General features: G+C 45.1%; 3 protein-coding genes across 3 annotated transcripts; 1 reads left to right on the top strand and 2 right to left on the bottom strand.

Annotated features, from left to right (window-relative positions):
- Positions 1-3,701: 3,701 nt before the first annotated feature.
- Positions 3,702-5,166, bottom strand: PtA15_9A302 (uncharacterized protein; the record flags this gene model as incomplete). The annotated part of the gene is made up of 8 exons (XM_053172498.1): positions 3,702-3,811; positions 3,897-4,080; positions 4,160-4,237; positions 4,338-4,423; positions 4,493-4,541; positions 4,616-4,743; positions 4,816-4,912; positions 5,008-5,166. The coding sequence occupies 8 exons, from the start codon at positions 5,164-5,166 to the stop codon at positions 3,702-3,704; spliced, it is 891 nt and encodes a 296-aa protein (XP_053023732.1).
- A 5,184-nt stretch (positions 5,167-10,350) lies between these two features.
- Positions 10,351-12,345, top strand: PtA15_9A301 (uncharacterized protein; the record flags this gene model as incomplete). Its single annotated transcript, XM_053172497.1, has 6 exons — positions 10,351-10,578; positions 10,656-10,825; positions 10,917-11,189; positions 11,265-11,347; positions 11,417-11,585; positions 11,658-12,345. The coding sequence occupies 6 exons, from the start codon at positions 10,351-10,353 to the stop codon at positions 12,343-12,345; spliced, it is 1,611 nt and encodes a 536-aa protein (XP_053023731.1).
- Positions 12,346-17,808: 5,463 nt separating this feature from the next.
- Positions 17,809-19,376, bottom strand: PtA15_9A300 (uncharacterized protein; the record flags this gene model as incomplete). The annotated part of the gene is made up of 2 exons (XM_053172496.1): positions 17,809-19,096; positions 19,234-19,376. The coding sequence occupies 2 exons, from the start codon at positions 19,374-19,376 to the stop codon at positions 17,809-17,811; spliced, it is 1,431 nt and encodes a 476-aa protein (XP_053023730.1).
- Positions 19,377-21,030: the final 1,654 nt, after the last annotated feature.

Raw genomic sequence — 21,030 nt, 5'->3', positions numbered from 1 at the left:
TACGAGTCTTGGGACACTGACTGATCCAACATATAGATCTGCCATGTGAATTTTTTGATGGGCATCACATTTGAATGGCCTGCCGTGTTGCTCATGGTGAATTTTGGCCGCTGAAAGCCTGAATGTGCTGATTGGGATCTAAAGTTGTAAAAATACAAACAGCCAGATCGTTGATCGGCACTCCCTCTGGTGATCCAAGCCGAGCCAACAAATCTTGCAGGGACCTTCCGCTGCTCTTCCTCCGGATGGGTCGGTGACTCAAAGCATTAAAACAGGACCTCATCCCAGTGATGTCCGTCCATCTCCAGTTCAACTTCCATGCACAACATCGTAAAAAAATGGAAGATATCGAAGTTTTTTCAGATCCAACATCCAAACAGCCTCCTCCGAGTACCACCAGCACCCCAGAGTCACCATCACCCAGGTCAGCACCAAAAAGTTCATGGGTTTGGAGTCACTTCAAGATCCTCAACAAATCCAAAGTTCAGTGTCAGTCTCCGGAGAAGAAGAAAGGCGGAGATCCCTGCAACCAACTGTTGGCTCAAGATCCCACAGGAAGTACAAAGTCAATGGGCGAGCACCTGAGGCGTGTGCATGGCCTTCTTCCGCCAGTTCAAGGGATGGTTAACCAGCTTCTCCTTCCCAAACTTTCAAAGCGACAGCGTGTGGAGCAACAAGTACGCTAGCTTTATTTTTATCTGGTGACTGCAGTACAATGTCTGATTTCTTTGTAATTCCAAAAGCCAATCCTCTCAGCTAGTTCGCTCAGGCAAGCAATTGCGTACCTGATTTCCGAGGCTGACCTGCCTTATTCGATTGTCCAAAAAAAATCATTCACTTATCTACTTGAGCTACTCAATCCAAGTGTGGCAAATATCAAGTATGGCCGAAAGACAATGGCAAACGAAGTCGAACTCCTATATATTGCCCACCGGAATCAGATCCGGAAAGTCCTTCAGGGCATGAATTATATTTCCTTCACCGTTGATGCTTGGACTTCACCAAACCAGAAGGCCTTCATGGCGATTACCGCACACGGCATTTCTGATGATTGGAAGATGTTGGATGTTGTTGTTGGGATGCCAACTGTCTGTGGTACGCCTCTTTTGTTTGTTGGTTGTGAATTGTACCTAACTGATTTTTCCATTCACTTGAAATCTGTACAGGTCGACACACTGGTGAAAACTTTGGTGACATATTTGTGGATTTGATCAATGAGATGGAAATATCCGATCAACTTGTCAGCATCACTGCCGACAACGCTTCGAGTAACTCAACCCTAGCGCAGCAAGTACAACATCGCTTAGGATACACGAAGTTTGATGCCGAAAACCAACTCTTGGGCTGCATGGCCCATGTGATCAACCTCGCCGCTCAAGATGGTCTTAAGGTTTTTGGCTTCAGTGCTAAAGCAAACCCCCCGGCCGAGGAAGAGATAACTTTGAGCCAGATGGACTCAAACAATCTGATCGATATGCCAGATGGCGCTGGCGTCAACCTAAAAACGATTATTAATCGTATCCATGGCCTTGCAACCTATGTCCGTGGCTCGCCTCAACGCCGCGAAGCTTTCTTTAAGGTTAAAGATTTTGTGGAAAGTCAGAACAACAACGCTGCAACCTCCAACAGCAGAGCCCAAACAAAGACATTGATCCTTGACGTCCGAACCCGCTGGAACTCCACGTATATGATGCTCAAGCGCGCTCTTGATTTGAAGACAGTCTGCTCCACTTTTTGTAGCTCTAATCTATCAAAATCCGAAGCCGTAAAATACTCGCTCTCTGATGGTGAGTGGGCAAAGGTGGAGCAGATGACGAACTTCTTGGAACCTCTTTACGACGTCACCAAGATTCTCTGTCGATCAAAATACCCAACACTCAGCATGGCACTTCCGATCTACATTTCCCTCATCAGAACAATCTCCAGCATCCGATCTCAATATGACGCTGGTCAACTCATCCCAGCAGCCGATGAAATGATAGAAAAGCTTCGAAAATATGTTACCCTTGCATTGCAGAAGACTGCACCGATCTGTGCAATGATTCTTGACCCTCGGATTAAACTAAGTTACTTCGAACGAACCCAATCATTCCTACTCGAGCACAATATCTCCACCCTACTACCATGTCAAATTTTGAAAACTTTCTCGGTCGAAGCTCGGTCTTTTGATCGGAGCCCTAGTCGAATTAGCCAAGGTACACCATCGGCGGAGAAAACGAACCCTGTAAAGACTAAGAAAATCTCTGTAATCGAGGCAGACATTTTTGATCAATCTCCTGCTGTTGTTGTCAAAGACCTGAATGGTGAGATACAGATGTATCTATCCGAGCGAAATGAGGATCTTGAGTGCAATATACTGCACTACTGGTCGCATCACACAAAAGTCTACCCTTCCCTTGCTGCTATGGCCAAGTGTTATCTTGGAATTCCAGCCACCAGCGCACCATCTGAGCGCGTCTTTTCGCGTTCGAAAACAATAATAGGCACCCAACGTCACAGCCTCAGTAATTCTTCGATCGAACGCCTCCTTTGTGTTAAGGAATGGTACCAGCGCTTTGACGAGATGATGGACTCGGCAACTATTCAACTCCCCGCGAAAGAATCTGAAAGTGACTCCGATGGTGACTCCGACAACTAACTACATACGATGTATAGACGACATTACAAAACATCTCCTGTTTTTTCCTCTTCCTAACCTTCAAAATTTGTTACAAAACATACCGTTTTGCATTCAATGAGCAATTGATGACCCCAATAGACCAGTCATCGAGGCAGTAGATAACCCTCTCGATGAGCGGCTCACACTATGCCGGTCATCGAGGGGAGCTCTTTATGGGTGTAAGCTATGCCGTGACCGTCTGCCAATATCGCGGGTACCCGCGGGTATGCTCGACGCAGCCCGGGACCGTACCCGCAATATGCGGGACGGGAGGCCGTAGACGGCGGGGTCGTCCCGTGACCCGGTCCCGCCGGGACGGGACCGGGTATACCCGCTGGGGCCGGGTACGGGTTCCAGCGCTGAGACAAGCCATGCCTAAAAGAATCAGTGCTTCAACCACTAATCTTATCTTATCTCATCTGGACAAGTTGCATTGTGGTTACAAAACCTTCCAAATGATAGCTGATGTCCCCCTCCCCTTGCTCCACGAGTGAACTCGGCTTGAACAAAATCACCAATAGCACACGCACATGTTTGTAGCACAGTGAATTCATCTCAGACAACCTGACCTGGATTCGGAGGCTGGGCTAAAACAGTCGATTCCGAGGCTTTTACAGACAGATCCCCAGACCACAATTACAAACTACATACATATACAAACACATCTCTAAACTCCCTGAAAGATAGAAACCAACACAGCATATGTGACATGAGCGCGTAATATGCGCCGACAAAAAAGAAGGTGAATGAGATGAAAGGTGTACGAAGGATGGGAAGGTCTGACAACAGATGTGAAGAGTGAAGTGTCTATGGCAGAGAGACATTAATTTGCACAGAAGGTGTTTGTTCCTTGAAAAAACGAAGGGAAAACTCGTGGAATAAGTATGAATGGCAAACACCAATCATAGTCCATTCCAAAGGGAATCGTGTCGAAATCGCTTCTTGAGCCTTTCCATTTCTCGTCGTCTTTTTCTTTTTTTATTCATAGCACTCTAATCATGAACGACGGTTTCTGAACATCCGAACTCGATGATTTCTTCTATTAACTTTCTTCTTCTTCCTTAATAGTCGACTCAAGGGAATGTGAACGAAGTTTGTGGTTTAGAAGGGTATCTTGAGAGATCGTTGCGTTCTCCTGGACCTGGTTGAATTCTGTAGTTTGGAGAACATAGATAAGAGGCAAGTTAGAAGAAGGTAGCTGGCAGAAGGGTGCCATATTTGATCTCAATGATCTTACCCATCTGTTTCAATAACTTCAGGTCTTCATCGTCATCGAGGTCTAGGTTCTCTGGTGAATTTGCTCCTCCAGGCGGTAGTAGAAATGAAGGGGCAGTCGTATGAGTCGAAGTCTTCGGGATTCGGTGTAGCAATCCGAATCCAATTGAGCAACCCAGTAATCCTTCCCCTGATCCCCAAGAACGCTTTTGGTTATAAGAAAAAATACAAATTACTACATAAATATTTTGGCTGAGTTGAAATTCGGACTGATTTACTACTCACATTCGGCACAATAACCACTTCCCTAGTTACTTCGTAATCAGCGTTGTAGACAAACAATCGCAACGGCCTGCCCTCATGCTGTATAAATCAAATGTTATTTCAAGGTTGAGGGCAAGCTAGGTTATCAATTTCTTCTGGCCCCAGAGGCAGTCATACAGATGTTGACTAATGCACTGACCTCTTCGACGACTTCATAGAGCTCATTTTCGCCTCTTAGGATGCCACCAGCATATCCGATTATCCAGTCTCCGAATGGCACAAGACCTAGGGGAATGAAATCCTGGGTGATCAGCAATTTGGATCATGGGTCGTGATCAGAGAATGTAGACGGACCAGCATCCTGAGCAGGAGAGCCTTCAATGATATCTAACACGTGCCAAACCTAAGGTAATCATGAAACATCAGCTGCCTTGTTGGCTCAAAAATCAGGTCATAAATCAGGGAAGTCGATCATACGTTTGCTAGAGCGTTCTGAGGACTGCATAGCCTCAATGAAAGCCCCAACAGGGATGGCTGCAGTTGTTGATCGTTAGATGCCACGTGATCATTTGATGACCATTTTCGGTTGGGTAGTGTTCGAACGCCTACATAGTTGATGAAATTTCAATACCCCTGGTTATGAATCTGGGATTAGAGCGATAAAAGAACAAGCTGACTTCGAACCTCTTGTTTCTTTGAGTTGTAGACTTGTAGAATGATTGGTTTTCCTTCGGCTTCATCGAGCCAATTCGCCAATTTCTCTCCATCCTCAGTCTTCAAACGCGAGAATCCAAACGATCGGAAAGTCTCAGCTGATAATAGCTACTTCAAGATGTGTATAATATGACTGTAAGGGACAACACACTAACCACTTGTTGACCACCGATCCCAACGATATAGTCGAAAAATGGCTCAATACCCGCCTCGGCGGCAGGAGAAGATTCGGCGACTCGGAGAACATGGTAGGCTTTGAGAGCTGTGACATTCAGACCGGAGGCTGAACCCAGATGAGATTCTTGAGCACCCATGATGATGATATATGTGTCAGCTGAACTGGCGCGAGCGAGCCGTTTGGCCGTCCAAGGCGGGAGAATGATTCTTTATCTTGAGAGAACGACAAAGGAAGAATGTGCGAAGCTGACGATGGGCGGGCTGAAGGGAGTCCTGGTATGCTGCAGTTGGATTGTAGTGAATTGGACACCAAAACACAGCAGTTGGCTTCCCCGATGCAACACACAACTGTCATACGACAGCCACTCAGCCCATGCCCAGGCCGGCTCTTAAACCTTATTATAGCCACTGCGCCAGTCGTCATGGAGCACCGCCGAAAAGATATTTATTTAAACCAACTGCGCTTCCATGTGTGTAATTTGGGCTTGGTGCGCTCATGTCAACATCCCTGATCTTGACTTATCCAAAGGCTCATCTCTGCTGATCAGATCACGAGGAGGAACATGAGTGTTCATGCTGGATAGACCAAGATTTGGACTGTTCACTATTTGCGGTCAGCCTCAGCCCATGGGCTGTACGCTCCAAGGATGTACGTAAGATGATGGAAAATTTTGTGTTTGATTTGGTTTGGAGGGGGAAACTGGGTGGAAATTAGAAAATTGGAACTCAAATACCTCTAATCAACTATCTAGCTGAGGATAAGAACAGGCCTGAAAATGGCAAAAACTACTCCCAAAGAGGTGGATACCAATCATTGTAATCTTCCAGACTGATAGGATTGACTGTCAGCCAACATATCTTTCTCTTCTGTGTGGCTTGTTGGAGCTCAGGGATAGCACTGATGTCAACGAATTGAAAATATGATAGTTGGAAATTCAAACTGTGATAAAATATTTTAATGGTTAATTTTGGACTTTTTATCAATCTCCTGTTTAGCTGTTTGGCAGAGAATTTGAAAATTGTGTTAATTTGTTGAAGACATTCAGCTTTTTCTTCCCTTCTGGATCAAAAGTAAGCTCATACATACAAATATTTTCTTTCTTGTGAGTAGCCAGGAATAGGGGCAGTTCTGAACCAATTGAGGAGATATATCACAAAATAATTCACAAGGTTCTACTTTCCCTGATTTACTATGTAGTGGGGTGGTTGTGAAATCTTAAAATGCCTTCATTGCTTCTCTGAACACTTTTTTTTCTTCAATGCATATTCCTGTTCAGTCAGTGGCAAAGCTGGTGTATGGTATTGATCATATCAACATAGAATAAACAGCACTGAATTAAACTCTTTCAATTGCCATGTTTGCCTTCCATTTGCTCTTCAATTTTTATCCTTGCCCTTCTTATCCACAACTCAAACAGTTGATCTTGGTTCAATTTAATTTTCTGTGGTGCACTTTGGATAAGCGAGTAGGAGTACTTTGGTCCATAAGAATCTGCATTCTTTTCAAAACAATGAATTGAATCCAATGCCTTAAGAGAGGCAACAAAGATGCAAGTGATGATGCTGAAGAGTTCCCCCGGCCAGAATGTTGAGATGGAAGATAGAGAGTTTTAAATAGGCCAAGAATTGAGGGTTTTCCAATGAGAAAGATGGTTGAAAGAGGGAATGAATTTTGATGCAAAAGGTGATGATGATGAATGGTTGTTGAGTTTGAGCAAAAAAGGGAAACTGAGGCTGACAGTGGACAATTAGTGTAGGAATTCCCAAGGGACTAGAGGAAGAGCAGCTGAGATGTTTCTGTTGAGTGACTTCAAGTGAAATCTATGAGGCAGGGATGTATGAGAGGCAAGAGGCTTAATTCAAGACAAGTGTTTGAGTCTTAACATGAGGTCCAAGTATGAATGAGATCAGAGAAAAAACAGAGGAAGGGGTGGACCAACCATGTAAGTGTGACTTGTTGGCAGGTTTGTGAAGTGAATGATCTGGAAAGGGGTGCTGATGATGATCTTCAGGTTTGATAGAGATCTGATGAGTGATGAGGATAAGGATCTAATGAGTGATGAGGATAAGGATCTGATGAGTGATGAGGATAAGGATCTGAGAATCTTGACAGTGTATTTAGTGGATCAGAAGACTTTCATGTCTCTACATCATCTAGTTTGAAGTTTGAACACAGACTCCAGGGATTGACACCAGCCAACCCACTCAATTGCCATTCCAAATCTTGAGGGATTGATCTTCATGATAGTCTGCTTTATTTTTCATCTTGATTCTTGCATGTGATTTTGGAGTCTTCAATCTTCATCTTGCACTTAAACTATGGAATGGCTGTAAATATTTGTGCACTACGGCAGGTGTATGGAAGATATCTGGTCCTGATACCTTCTCTAATACGCCCAATAAGAGGTTTCCAAGCTGGTTAGGTGGGATATAACTTGAAAACAGTCCTTGAGGACATGTCACTTTAAAAATGGACAAATTTTTCAAAAAAAAAAAGTACCTGGGAAAATATGTGACTCTTTCCATGGACTACCAGAAGAAAAAAAAATGTGCCAAACTGAGCATCCTCTGCCTCATCTAACAAAAAAAAATGTCAAACTGAGCAAAAATGATGGTGACATTTTTGTGGTTTTGGGCTGAATTTATTTGGGTGGGCTTTGCTTGTGCCTGTAGAGAATCCCAGGTGGGCCCATAAAAATAAATCCTTGGCTCAGGATGTATCATGATGTTTGGAATATTACTGGATGACTTCCCGTCGTTGTTTAGAGAGCTCTAGATGCCCCTCTAAATCCTAAATTAATACACCTATCAAAAAATCAACCAGTGCACATGAAATTAATGAACTGTAGGGTTAGGAAAACATTTTCCTTTTTGTCAAAAATTAATTAGAATTTGGGTTTGTAAATAGAGATCTGGAAGGCTCCCAGACTTGATGGGAAGTCCTCCACTAGCTCACCTGGCACACCTAAAGCCCAGGGGATTTTTGTGGCCTGCAGAGAGCTTTAATGGCCAAGAAAAGCCCATGGGGCATGATGGCCTGTAGTTAGCTCTTTGGGAAAAGAAAATCCCATAGGATCTTTGATGAAGCACAGTGAAATTTAGGGAGGCGTTTGGGACCCGGGTACCCGCCACGGGTTGTTTTTTTACCAAAAGTAGGCATCTGGTACCACCCAGGTGCGTACCTGTGGTACCCTTGATACATGATCTCAAATCTTTGCTTGTGGTTGGAGGGCATGATTGATGGTTTGCACTGCAAGCATAATTGGCTGGGCTGAGGTTATTGCAGTTAAAGTGGGATGCACTCAATTGATTTACACTTGGATGATCTCAACTGTGGAAATATAATTCCAAGGTGCCCCCCTTGGGTTTAAATTTCATTGGTTGAGATAAAACCATTTTAAATTGGTTGAGTCCATCCCAGTTAAACTGGGATTACTTCAACCCAGTCAATTATGCTGGCAGTGATTAATTGGGCAGGGAGTTGATGACAGGGGTGTATGGTGGCTGTCTCATATTGTATTTAAATAGGGTTGACGGTGCCACTGCCCCAGGGGGCGCCGGGGCGTGCACTGGCACCATCAAACCTACTTATACCAAATCCATTCCCCTGAACCCCGGGAAAAATAGGGGGCTCAGGGCGTGTGCGGGCAGGCGGTACCTGGGTGCCTGGTACCGCTTATTAGGTATCCTATAGGCACCCGCCGCACCCGCCAGGCTGTACCAGGTACCCAAACATCATCCCTAGTGAAATTGCCAGCAAGAAATGTCACTATGCATAAAAACAGCCAATCAATGGCATTTTGGTGGCCCATATAGTTGCAATAAAGATATTCCATGGGCTTTTTAGTGGCCCAGTGAGTTCACAACAGGCTATCAAGTAGTCTGTGAGCTCTTCTTGGCTGGAGAGCAGTGAATGTGGAGCTTGGGTTGATTCAAACCTTGAGTAAGGCTGGAAGCTTCTTCAGAGTTACAGTTTTTTTTGCAGTGGCTGGGATCAGAATTTGGCAAAAAAAGTCCCATGTTGAAGGGAAGAAAAAAATCAAAGTGAAAATTCCCTCCAGCAAGCCATTGGCCCAGCTGGAAGGGACAGTTGGGGCATTCACATTTGTTGGCTAAATTTCCTGGTCAAGTTAACCAGAGGTTTGATGACCCTTAGCTGAGTGGGTTAGGTTAAGTTGCCAGAAATCAGCAAGTTAACCCAACATTTGTGAATGCTCTTAGAAGTGCAACTTGCATGTACTTTTGCAAGTTGTTGTTCAAAGTTGTTCTTGAACCCTGAGTGGAAAAATCACATCCAAGCTCATTTGTACTCTGGGCAGTTTGATTTATTTTTTGCGAGTTGCACCCCACCAACATCAGGGGGTTTCAAAGTTGGCCAGGTGCACGCTCTCACCAGTTGCATGTCTGTTCTTGAACACCAAAGTGCTTGCAAGTTACGTTGTTCTACACCCTCTTGGCCTTCTTGAATGTATTTTTGGCAAGGTGCACCCGGCCTACTTTGAATTCCCTTATAATCAATCCCACTTGTTTCTAGCAAAATTCCCCCCTATTTGAGTCCTATCTACACACAGTACCTTCGTCCAGCACACCAGATTCATACATCACCCCCTCTTGACTCTTGATAAGCAACTTGGTGCCATTAGAAGCGTTGTCTTCGCGGGCGGGTCCTCATCCATCCTATGACTTGAATTACATACTGTTTCCTGATTACATAAGAGTTTCTGTCGTCGGCTGACAATCGACTCCACCCCAAAAAATTGGAATTGCACCCACACCCACAAGCTCTCCGATTTGATGCACCCAAACCTTATTTTCCCTAGTCAAAATGGCCAAGGCTCTCGTAGATTGTATTGAGCCCGCGAAGTCCTGGGCCTTCAGTGCCTCCTCTCCCCAGTCTTTCTCCCTGAGATCCTCATCCGCGTCCTTCCGTTCCTCTCCGCCATCGTCTCACGCATTCTGCTATAAACACCTTCCGATCACTTCCTCTCCTCCTTCACGAAATGCTCTACTGTGTCCTACCCTTGAGTACTCATTGATTGGTTTTGATAGAATATTAGTTGTATACTTCTCAAAACAGTCCCACACTTTCTGATACTGCTTCTGTTGGGCTGCCGCCGGGTTCAAGAAGCCGTACTACCCTCAAGCTTATTTGTTCCCATACCAGAGCAGGAACGATATCCAACTCGCAGAAAAGTATCACTTGCCCCAACGTCCGATCAGTGCGCAAGCGCTGCTATCCAAGCTTCCCTATCCCATCGTCCAGATCCTCCAGTTTATCGTTATTGTTATTTGTTCTTATTTCCACATCGTCGTGTTCCGCCATGAGCAGTCAGCATAATATCCAAGCACCCTCTGCTCCCACCTCATCCTCGTCTCTGCGATCATCAGTTTCATCAACAAACCCGTCGCGCCGCCTATCAACTTCCACCTCCGCCCTGCCTTCGTCCCGTTCCGCCAAGTCATCAACGACCTCGCAAGAAAGTCCTCAAGCCAATTTGCCTCATGACATATTCACCATCACCGACGAAGCCCTTGCTGCCCAATACACAGTAAGATCCTTGTTGAAAATATCCTGGAATTAGTTTGACTGATTACCTCCCTTTACTAAATTTCCTATCCGACGCAGTTTGAGAGCGAGATTGGTTATGGGAACTGGGGCTCCATTTGGCGCATTGCTCCCAACAACCCATCGAACCGGCTGCATTCCTCTAGCAAACTCGCCATCAAGCTGGTATATCGTGACAAGTCATCTGGCACTACCGCAACCAAGATCAAAAGCTTGTGGAGTGAATTCAAGTGAGTCAAACGTTTTATTTCATTGAACTTAAGTGAGCTATGTATCCAAGCAGTCGTCAAAGTTTGTCTAACTTATCATCCATTCTGACAGGATTCTGAGGCTTTTCAAGCGCTGCCCACATCCCAACGTCTTGCGGGTCTCGTCGTTTATTATCACTCCTTCCTACGCGCTCATGACCATGGCGTTTCATCCCGCAATCCTCAACGTCAGATTAGGCGAGCGCACCCCCCGAGTTCGTAGATACATTCGCGGTCTGCTTGAGGGCACGGAATTCTTGCACCGCAGCGGTGTCTCACACAATGACATCAAGCCGGCCAATGTGGTGCTCAGTGCCGAGGATGAACCGGTCTTGATCGATTTCGGGTGGGCACCTCTCCGGTTGCTCACTTCTGACCCTGTCAAACGGAACGCTTTTGCTAATTCTGCATCTCCAACTAGGTTCGCTGCTGCTTATCCACCCGACTACACGGAAACCACAGGCAAGAAACCATTCTGGAGTACTCTGAGCTGGGGAACTCCAGGTTAGTTGTCTGCACACCCTGAATCATTGTACTAGAAACTGTGGCCGATACCCTTCGCACTTCACACAGAATACCTTTCACCTCAGCGCGCCAAGTCTGAAGGACACGATGAGCGACTAAGTGATATCTGGTCACTTGGTGTTACCTTGTACGAGCTCGTTGTGGGTCGGACACCGTTTGAGCTCAATGAGAAAGAGGAGTTCCTGTCCAAGGAAGCATTGGAAGTGTATTACCAACGGTTTGCCATACCCCAGCTCCTTTTCTTCTCGTTTTCGAAACTAATTACACCTCCCATTTCGCAATAATCAAGCACTCTGAAAGCCGAATTCTTAGGACCTCATACGCTCTCTAGCGAACTGAAGCAGTTGTTGGTATCGATGTTGCGTCCTGATCCCAAGGAGCGACTACAGTCATGCTCCGCCGCACTGGCCCACTCGTTCTTCCAACGTCCTCTTTCTTCTGACATGACCATCCGTCAACGCACCATTGAACGCTCTCTTCCCTCGTCTGTCTTGCGCTCGCCCCCCGAACCCGCGGCGACACTCGTCACACGGAGGGTACAGCAGCTAAGCTTCCAGTCGCGATCCAGGTCCAACTCCATAACATCGGCCAGCTCGCCAAGCTCCAGGCGCCCGGGGACCAATATCACCCCCACGAAGTCGAGACCTAAGGCTGTATTCGAAGATCTGCAGTCGACCCCTAAGTCAGGATCAAGGAAGAACCGCGTGACTCCTACACGCCCAGTACTTGCAGCCAAATCGCTCAACACTCCCAACACACCCCGCCAAAATAGAGTTCCTGTACCCGACTGCGAAGTGAAGAAGAGTGCGGCTGTCAAAACAGTTACCTCGCCCCCCAGATCGATGCCCCGCAAACGGGTCCCAGTATCACCGAAGTCGGATAGCTCGAAGAAAACCATCATGTCTCCCAGAGTTTCTCACGCTAAAAAGGTCCCTGTCCACCGACCTACCCTCCTGCAACCAATGAAAGAAAACTAACAGCAGTCAGCTGCACAGCCGATCTACACAAGTGTTTTATCTTTTTGTCATCATCGCCACGACTATCGTCTATAACATACTTCATTCTTCACACATCAAACTCAACATTTCTTTGACATCGTCTTGAATTACTCTCTGTCATCCTCCAATCCGTCCCAGCGCTTTCCTACATCCTCGATCACCGTCTTTATTCCTCTCCTGCCACGTTTAGATTTTGCATAGATGCAAGATGCAGCATATTATTGTTGTTGTGAACATTTAAATTTGCTTTTTTAGGTTTCAATGCCCTTGTTCAATATTGTTTTGCTTACCCGACAAACGCTCCAAGACGATCGTTCTTTTACCTACATTGCTTATTATATCTTTTGAAGTTACAAGCGCACCCCTACTTTCTTGTTTCGTAGATTAAAGTCATTTCCATCTTGTACATCACGACACTCCTTTCTTCCCTACATTGTTTTCCTTCGTTCCATATAAACTTATCCTGTATTGCTCACCTAAACTGTTTGTTTAATCTCAAACTCTCGAAGCCATGATTATTTTGCTTGTATATATTGCAAGTTGTATACCCTTCACATCGTTCTTTACACCTTTTCTGCTTATTTATTTGCACTATTTGATTTTGTTCTGCAGGGACTTTCTATCATTACTAAATAATCTACTACTACCTCGAAATCCCATTTGACTGGGAAAGCTTGGAGCTTTGTCAACAGCCAGTTTGTAAATGTCATACGCCACCCTCGAGCCTACAAAAACTACGATGTACTATTAACACCCCAGAAATGATAGGGTTTGCATGGCTTTCTGCTTGACCATCAGCTCATCTCATGGGTTGGGTTTCTGGAACTGATAGGGTCATTACTACTGGAGCAGAAATGATTGAAACATGATTGATTTACTCAGAACTGGTTTGTCTATGAAAACATTGTCGCTTGATGAACCTGTTTTGTGGAGCACTAGGGCAAGGGAAACATTAGAACGGCTGGCCTAAATCAATAAGTCCCAGTGGGAACACCGTCGGGCAAGATGCTTCCATAACATTTTGCGGCTTTACTCAGTTGTTATGCAGGGTACATGAAATGAGCGATCAATTGTGTGTAGACATAATTATGGACCCCTCACGACAACAGCACCTTGAAGTGTTTGGTCTCGATGATGTGTCACACCACGCACGTCGAGCAGTGAGCACTTTTCAGTCGTGCATCGGTATCTCAATTAAAGCACCAGCGCCTTCCATTGCTTTCCTGAGTGGTCACAATTGCTTTTGTTGTTGTCACGCCTCATGAGGATTTGTGCGAACGACATTGATAGCAATTTCAATCACGTTGGGAACTTTAATTACAAGGTGTGCAACAGAGGATGTTGTCGACGATTCTGAAGTACAAACGTAAATATGGTGAAAATTTGATGTCAAGCATCACTAAAATGAGGTCGAAGTAACCGACGTGGACTGGGCTTACGGCTATTTGTTGTAGGGAGGGAGTTCACAACAGATAACTTTTGTAGCTCTTGGGCCCAAGTGGCTGAATTTCCGAGTGATGCCTGACACTTGTTGTCGAGTCATGAGATTTCCACTATATAGGACACTTGCATTATCCTGTTGACAATCCAGCAGGTTCTACATCCCAAATCCAATCAACCTTTTCCTAGTCAAACAGAGTCAAACATAGATCTACTTTGCAAGTTACCACAACATATGCACTACCAGAATAACATCATGCAAAACATATTTCTGACCCTAATTCTCAGTATTTATTTTTTAAGCTCTACTTCTTATTGTGCAGTCATCACCAGTGATGCAACTCCCCATTTAAACAACTTATTTTCAAGAGCTCAAGATGCAGGTCATCTGAACAAATTGGTAGCAAGGCAGGCAGGGAACCTTCAAAAGGTAAGTCGGGCATGTTTGGTTGGGTTTATTCAATCTTAGCATTTTTGGGAGTTTTTTTCTTACCGAGATGGCTGCGGGCACACAACATTTGTTTAGTTTACAGGGAAAATTGGAGGCATCCAGGCACCCGCGGTGATACAGAAAGGGGCTACTTTTACAATAGTGTCAGTATATTACAGATTCATTTATCAATCAAATACTTTTTTTGTTATTGATCATTTCTATGAATACAAATAAATTTTCCACAGTGGGTTCACCGATACTTTCAATAATAAGGCGGCTGCATTAAAAAGGTCTTGTGATAAGCAATCCAACCTCTGCGCAAACTTTATCAACTCACAAAAAGGTGGTAAAGGTAAAAATGTACAGCAATGTACCAAAACTCAACTTAATGCTTGCTTGACAACAAATGGACTTCCGGGCATCTAGAGATATTGGGAACCCACAGGATTGACCACAATGGTGGAGAAAATCATAGATCCCAAATCAGTGGCAGAAAAACACTAGAAAAATAAATAATACAAAAATCCGGAGAAGAAAGAAGGAAAAAAGGACAATCTAATGGACAGAATGACTATGTCTAACTTTAATATTCTCCAACCAGTACCATAATAATAAAACATATCACTGCAAAAAAAAGTTGTGCAACTTTTAGCAGTTGATATATTGCAAGCACTCCAAAGAAGATTTTCTTGAGTTGCTCAGCCACTTCTGCTTTGTTGAGGGGCTTGTTAGGTCTGTTGGCCTCTGTGTTCTTCTTCGCCAGGGATATTTCTGCCCAGGTATTTCAAATTGTAGTGATATTATTTGCAACGGTGGGCTGCTACACTAAACGGCCCCCATTTGATAGCGTAGCACCTTTTGGCTTTGGCCGCTGCAGCCATAGTGTTAGCAATCAGTGCTACACTAACACCAAGCTACGTTATGCCACTATCAGCGGAAAAAACCACTAAAAAGATAAACCAGCATAGCAGGCTTATTTTTTGTTTGCCCGCGGCTAGCACTAGCTTACCTCCACTAACAGCTAATGTGGAGCCTTATTAGTTTTGGCAGAATTACGCTACACTATGCTGCGCTATTGCTAATGATAGCATAGCTGACCCAGTGTTGTTCCTTGGCTAATTAATGAATTATGCCAAAATTTCATACACAAAGCTGACACATGACAAACACAAATTGCAGGAGGGGACCTGGGTTGCCTTGGTCATTCACCTCAAAAGAAATTAACCACTAAATAACAACTGACATTATGTCTGGTCAAGCGTGCTATCCAGCTTCCAGTACCCGTAATACCAAGAATAGCCAAATCTTTCAGTTTGTGAATGCAATTGTATGCATTTTTGATAAGGTTGTTACATGAGGAGTCCAAGGTTGGGCAGCTAACCTTAGTTCCAATTGGTGTCAGCAACTACATCTACCTACCCAGTGTTGTAGTGGTGTACTATCCATTGAAATTCAATAATCTTTTCAAAAATGGAAGAATGTGCAAGTTTTGCAAATGAGGTTCCAACAGTTTGTGACCCCAGGAATCATTTTTCTGCATGCAAGACATGTGAGTGGCTCAAATTCTCTTATGCATATTCATTTTTTTAGGTTCTTGAAAAATTGACTCCCAAAAATTAAAATTCTGATTCCCAAATGGAGCAGACATCCTGAGTATCAAGTTTTGACGTCCAAACCAGGTCCACAGGACCCAAAATTGGTATGACTGTGCATCCCAAAGCGCATCAAAACTTTACAGTGGGCAGGAAAGCCTCTGAAAGGCACATGTTGAATCACATAGCATTAAGGGGTGTGCTACTGCGGGTCCAATTTGGCAGATTTTCTACTTTGTTAGTGGCTCAGGCACTGTTAATAGGTGCAATTGGGCAATTGGGGCAAACTTTGGTGGCTTGGGTTGCTTTTTTGCGCTCCAATTGTCCCGCAAGACAACCCTGGGAACATTTCCAGGGGCAGTTAAACCCATGATCACCTTCTGACTTCTGCAGTTTTCCACCCAGGTGCAATTGAACACACACCTACATACAAAATACTTTCAACCATACACCAATTCCAACTCACAGCTCTCCACAAAAGAGAAAAAAAGACAGCCCCAAACTCAAACCCAACAACATGGGTACCCCATCAGCAAGAGAATGAAGGTTGAGGCAAGAAGTCAAATCAATTGAATACAGCTCCTCCTGCCAACATTAGCTCTACGCCTGCTGCCTCAAGCTATGCTGTTATTGAAGTTGAAGACAACAAGCTTGAAGCCATTCAATTGGTTCTTGGGAACGTGCATATTGATTTGAGGGTACAAAAGCGGCCTGAGGATATTTCACTTGCAAAGATGATGACCATGCAAAGAGAGCTGGTTACCATTGCAAGTCCTGAATTAAAAAAAGATTAGGAGAAAGATAACAAAATTAATAAATAAAGAGTGTGAGAAAGAATCAAGTAAGATAAAAGGAAACAAGCTGTAAAAACACAAGTCAGCAAACAGACAAAGAGACAAAAATGTAGAAATAGAAATAAAAAGCTAAAAATTAGTGGTAAGAATATTTTGCATTGTGTTGGGTGGTGATTGGAGTCTGGCGCAGGTATTTGTCAGTTGGATAGCCACTTCAAAGTACCAGTCCATAATTGGGGCTGATCCGTGACTGCTGCCACAGGTAGTTGTGGGCTGGAGAACACAAGCCAACTGCTCCCGGACCATTAGAGATGCTCTAATAGGGCCTCTGGCATTTGTGCTTCAGAGGCTTTTCTGCCCACTGTAAATTTTTGGTGCACTTTGGGCTGCCCACTGCAAAGTTATGATTTTTTCTTTATTTTTGTGTTTTTTTGCAAAATTGAAATTCCAACTCCCAAACATTATGTCAGGATTGGTATTCCAACTCCCAAAAAATTCTCAGACCAATTCTGTGTCCTGTGGACCCAGGGTAAATGTCAAAATTTGGTACTCAGGAAGCCCACTCCATTTGGGAGTCAGAATTTCAATTTTTGGGAGTCAATATTCAAGACCCTTTTTCATATCATTATTGCCTTTCTGTAGCAGATAATTTCTGCTCCTGCTTGAATTGACAGACAACTCCAAGCCTCGCCTGCAAAGAGCGCTTTGCGTGGGGTCCCTAGGACCCTCTTATTGAGTGGCTTTTAAATGGTGTTTTGCACCTAAATGGGCCAGCTTTGTGAACCTAAAAGGGATCTATGAAGCATGACCAATCTGAATAGCCAATCCAAACTTTGCTCTTTCACTTCAATCTGAAATGAAGGTTCAAGTTACGCGCTGGGCTCTGTCTGTGATCAATTCTGAGCTTTGTAATATGTGGTCCACTCACTGCATAAAAAGTGCACTTGACCATGTTTCTTTTTGTTTCCTCTTTAGCCTACGTAAGTTTCGCGCGTGTGGAATGGTTGTCCGAACGAACTGAGTACCTTTGGGAGGGGCACACGGATTGAATTGAAATATCCATAAATAATTGGTGTAATATTGTTTGGCATAAGTTATTTTGTAGATTGATTATTTTGTTCCGATAGATACCAAGGCGACAAGCTCAAGCTCCAAAAAAAAAGAGAAGAGATATTGGCGTGTTTCAAGACGATGAAAGCAATTGAGAAGGAGGTCCAGCCAAGACTTCTTTGACAAAGTTGAGCAGGTTTATCTGAGGGCAAAATTTGACTGGTGAATCAAGTTGTGTATGAGTATTGTCCGGTCCTAGCAGATGATCGGTGTGAGCGGCCGGGCGATGTGCATTGAAGTGAAGGGCTAAGTTTTCAAGGGTCATGTAGGCCTGGTTAAGGGGGGGTTGCGGGTTGTGAGCGGCTGAGGAGGGGCCGACGCCGAAGTTCCGACGGTCAAGGACGTTCTGGATAGCTCCGAGACGAGTTTTCCATCCAGGCTTCGAGTCGAGTGGAGCCGCTGATTCGGGCGGGGGATCGAAGCCAGCGTGAGGGTCGATGAACGGACAGTACTCGCGATGCTCGTGGATCGGGTTGAAGGATTTGGTGGATGTGGGAGAGGGGAGTGCTTGACGATGGCACAATCTGCAATACAAACTGGGCAGGTCGCAGGGCTCGGCCAAGGCAACAGAGTGGTCTGAGGTTTGGACAGATGGCTGGGCGATCACGGACTGTGAAGAGTCGCGTTTGCCTCTCGGGACCCGTTTGATGGACCAGCCGAAGAGAGCCAAGATCAAGGCGTCGGTGGTCGGGCAGCTGCGAGAGGGGACGGTGGTGGCGGATGTATGTTGAGATTGGAGGGCGATTGAGAGGGTGGTGACGACCTGATCGGGGAGGGTATGTTGGATCTGGAATACCGGTTGGGCTGGGAAAAACAAAGCATCGGAGATTTCTGTTGCAGCCTTGATGAGAGCCTCGAAGGTCTCTCGACTACTCTTGCAGCGGGGGATGCGGTAGATTGAAGGAGGACAGCTCCTACTCCTCCACGGACACGAGTTACGATGTTGATCGGTCCTCATCTGGATGCCCAAGACGGCCAGCTTAGCACCACTCGACGTGCTCCAATCACCCTTCGATGGTGTCGCGAGAACCCAAGTGGCTCCACAGCAAATGCACTTGAGCCGGTTCTTCTGTACGTTTGTCCAGCCATGAGCGGCCATGCTGGGAGGAGATAACCCCCGCGGCTTGCCTGCAGGATAGCTCGATAACTTGAATGTCTCCAGTCGACGTAGAAAGTCCATCTGCGAACTCGGATTCACTTTCCCCTGTGAGCTTGTCCTCGGACGCGATTCGGTCTTCAATCGCTTGCTGTTACCCGAATTCGTTCGTCCATTGACTCGCGACAATCGGATGGCTTCTAGCGCCGGAGTAGAAATCAATCGGCTATTGGACCTATTATCTGAATTGAAGACGGGGGGTTTTCTACAAAAAAAGGATAGCACGCTTTCAGTTAAATCCAAATCATCCTGACTATCAGAAAACCCTCCAGAATTTCGGAGGTATCCTTGTTTTTATTTAGCAGTACGTTTTCGCTGTAGAGAATAAGAAGGGGAACGAACGATGAGCTGGAAGGACTTTGATCAATTGAGTAAGTCGTACTGTTGGGGCAGTCGATCTGGTTGAGAATATCAAGAGCATTCTTGAGTTGTGAAGGACTGATTGGGACTGTTTGGAGACTCGCTGTGTTTGTAGTGGTTGTCATCGTCGTGATTGGTAGTCTTGGTGTAGTTGGAGAAATTTCTGCGGCCCTGCTCACAATCCGGTCTCCCCATCAAGCCGGAGCGGATCTTGCCCCCCCCCCCCCCACCCCCTTCGCATAAAAATGGATGACCTCCCGTCACATCTGGGGCCCTCACAGTTCTGGATATAGACCCAAAAAAGTCTCAATTTTTGGAGGGAAATCTGGCTTTTGGGGCTACAGATCACTTCTGAGAGGCTCAGATCTTGAGGGGAAGTCACCCAATGTCAAACTGTGGTTTTAATACCAATTGTTATATTTTACAAACCCCAAGAATGTCACCTGCACACCGGGCATGGAATAATCAGCTCATTCCCAAAGTAGGAATACTATGATGCTATTTGCCAACACATCAGAGTGAGAGAGACTGACCAGGAGTCACAGTACTAGTAGACTATAAGGGAGTCTGTTCTGATAGTGGGTCCTCTTTAAAAAATGTGATTTGTCCTGCTCTCTGCAGTGGAATACTTCCTGTCAAGATCTGAGGGTCTCCCAGAAGTGCCTGGAGCCCCAAAAGCTAGATTTCCCTGCAAAAATCTAAACTTTTTGGGTCTATATCCACAACTGCAAGGGTCCCCAAACTTAGCAAAGTCTCTCATTACTTCACCCCAGGGGGTAGGCTGAACTCACAAAGGGAGCATCTGTCAGGAGGGACTTACAGCATACCTCCCCACATTGGCACAGCAAGAATGCCAATTTGATTTCTTTTTCATTAATTTATGTTCACAGCTGGTGAGCATTAAGTGTGGTCTTGTAGGGCTGATAGCATCCTCTGAGAGTAAGCTACACAAAAAAACCTACCACCAATTATGCACAGCTGTAAGGTGCAGCAGTCAAGTTGACCACTGCTTGTAAATCCAGCGGTTTGGGGATTTTTGTGGAATTTCTGTTGGTGGCAGGTTTTTCATCAAACACCTAAATTATGTAGGTTGGATGAGAAAAATCAGGCCTACAACCTGAGCCATTTTATTCCAAAGAATGTAAAGGGGGCAAGGAATCATAAAGCTTCAAAAATCCCCCCCAGCCAAACTCAGATTCTTGGCCCCACAAAACGGGGTAGTATGTAGAACGCAATTCCCTCCTGCCAAGGGCTGTCAGAGGCTTGCTTTGCAAGACACACACCTGCAGCAGAGGGACTTTGTTAAGTTTGGAGGGTCCCAGATGTAACAGGAAGTCATCCAGTGTTAGTTGATTTATGCATGCATGAATCATAAAATCATGAAACCTAGACCACCACTTGATTATTTTGGAATAAGTGCATAGGCTTGGCCACAGGGTCAGGAACAGGTCTTGACCTCTCAGCCCTGAATTTCATAGTGGGAACAGGTCAGCACCAGAGATGAGTCAGAAATATGTTGGTCTGAACCATTACTTGTAATACCACAAACCCCTACAAGTCTACATCTAGATCATGGGTTCAATCCTTACACTGATCATCATTCCTGGGTCTCATTCCCACTTTCTCTTGGGGTCAATCCCGACTTCCCATCATGTAGCAGGGGGGGGGGGGGACGTTGAGTTGTCTGTTAGTCTGCTACCTTGACATATACACACAGTATGGAGGGCTGTCAGACTGACCCATGAGCACTAACAACCAACCAACCAACTGTCACTTCAG

The sequence above is a fragment of the Puccinia triticina genome, chromosome 9A, assembly GCF_026914185.1.
Source record: "Puccinia triticina chromosome 9A, complete sequence".
Classification (NCBI taxonomy): Eukaryota; Fungi; Basidiomycota; class Pucciniomycetes; order Pucciniales; family Pucciniaceae; genus Puccinia; species Puccinia triticina.
This window is presented reverse-complemented; position numbering and strand designations above follow the sequence as displayed.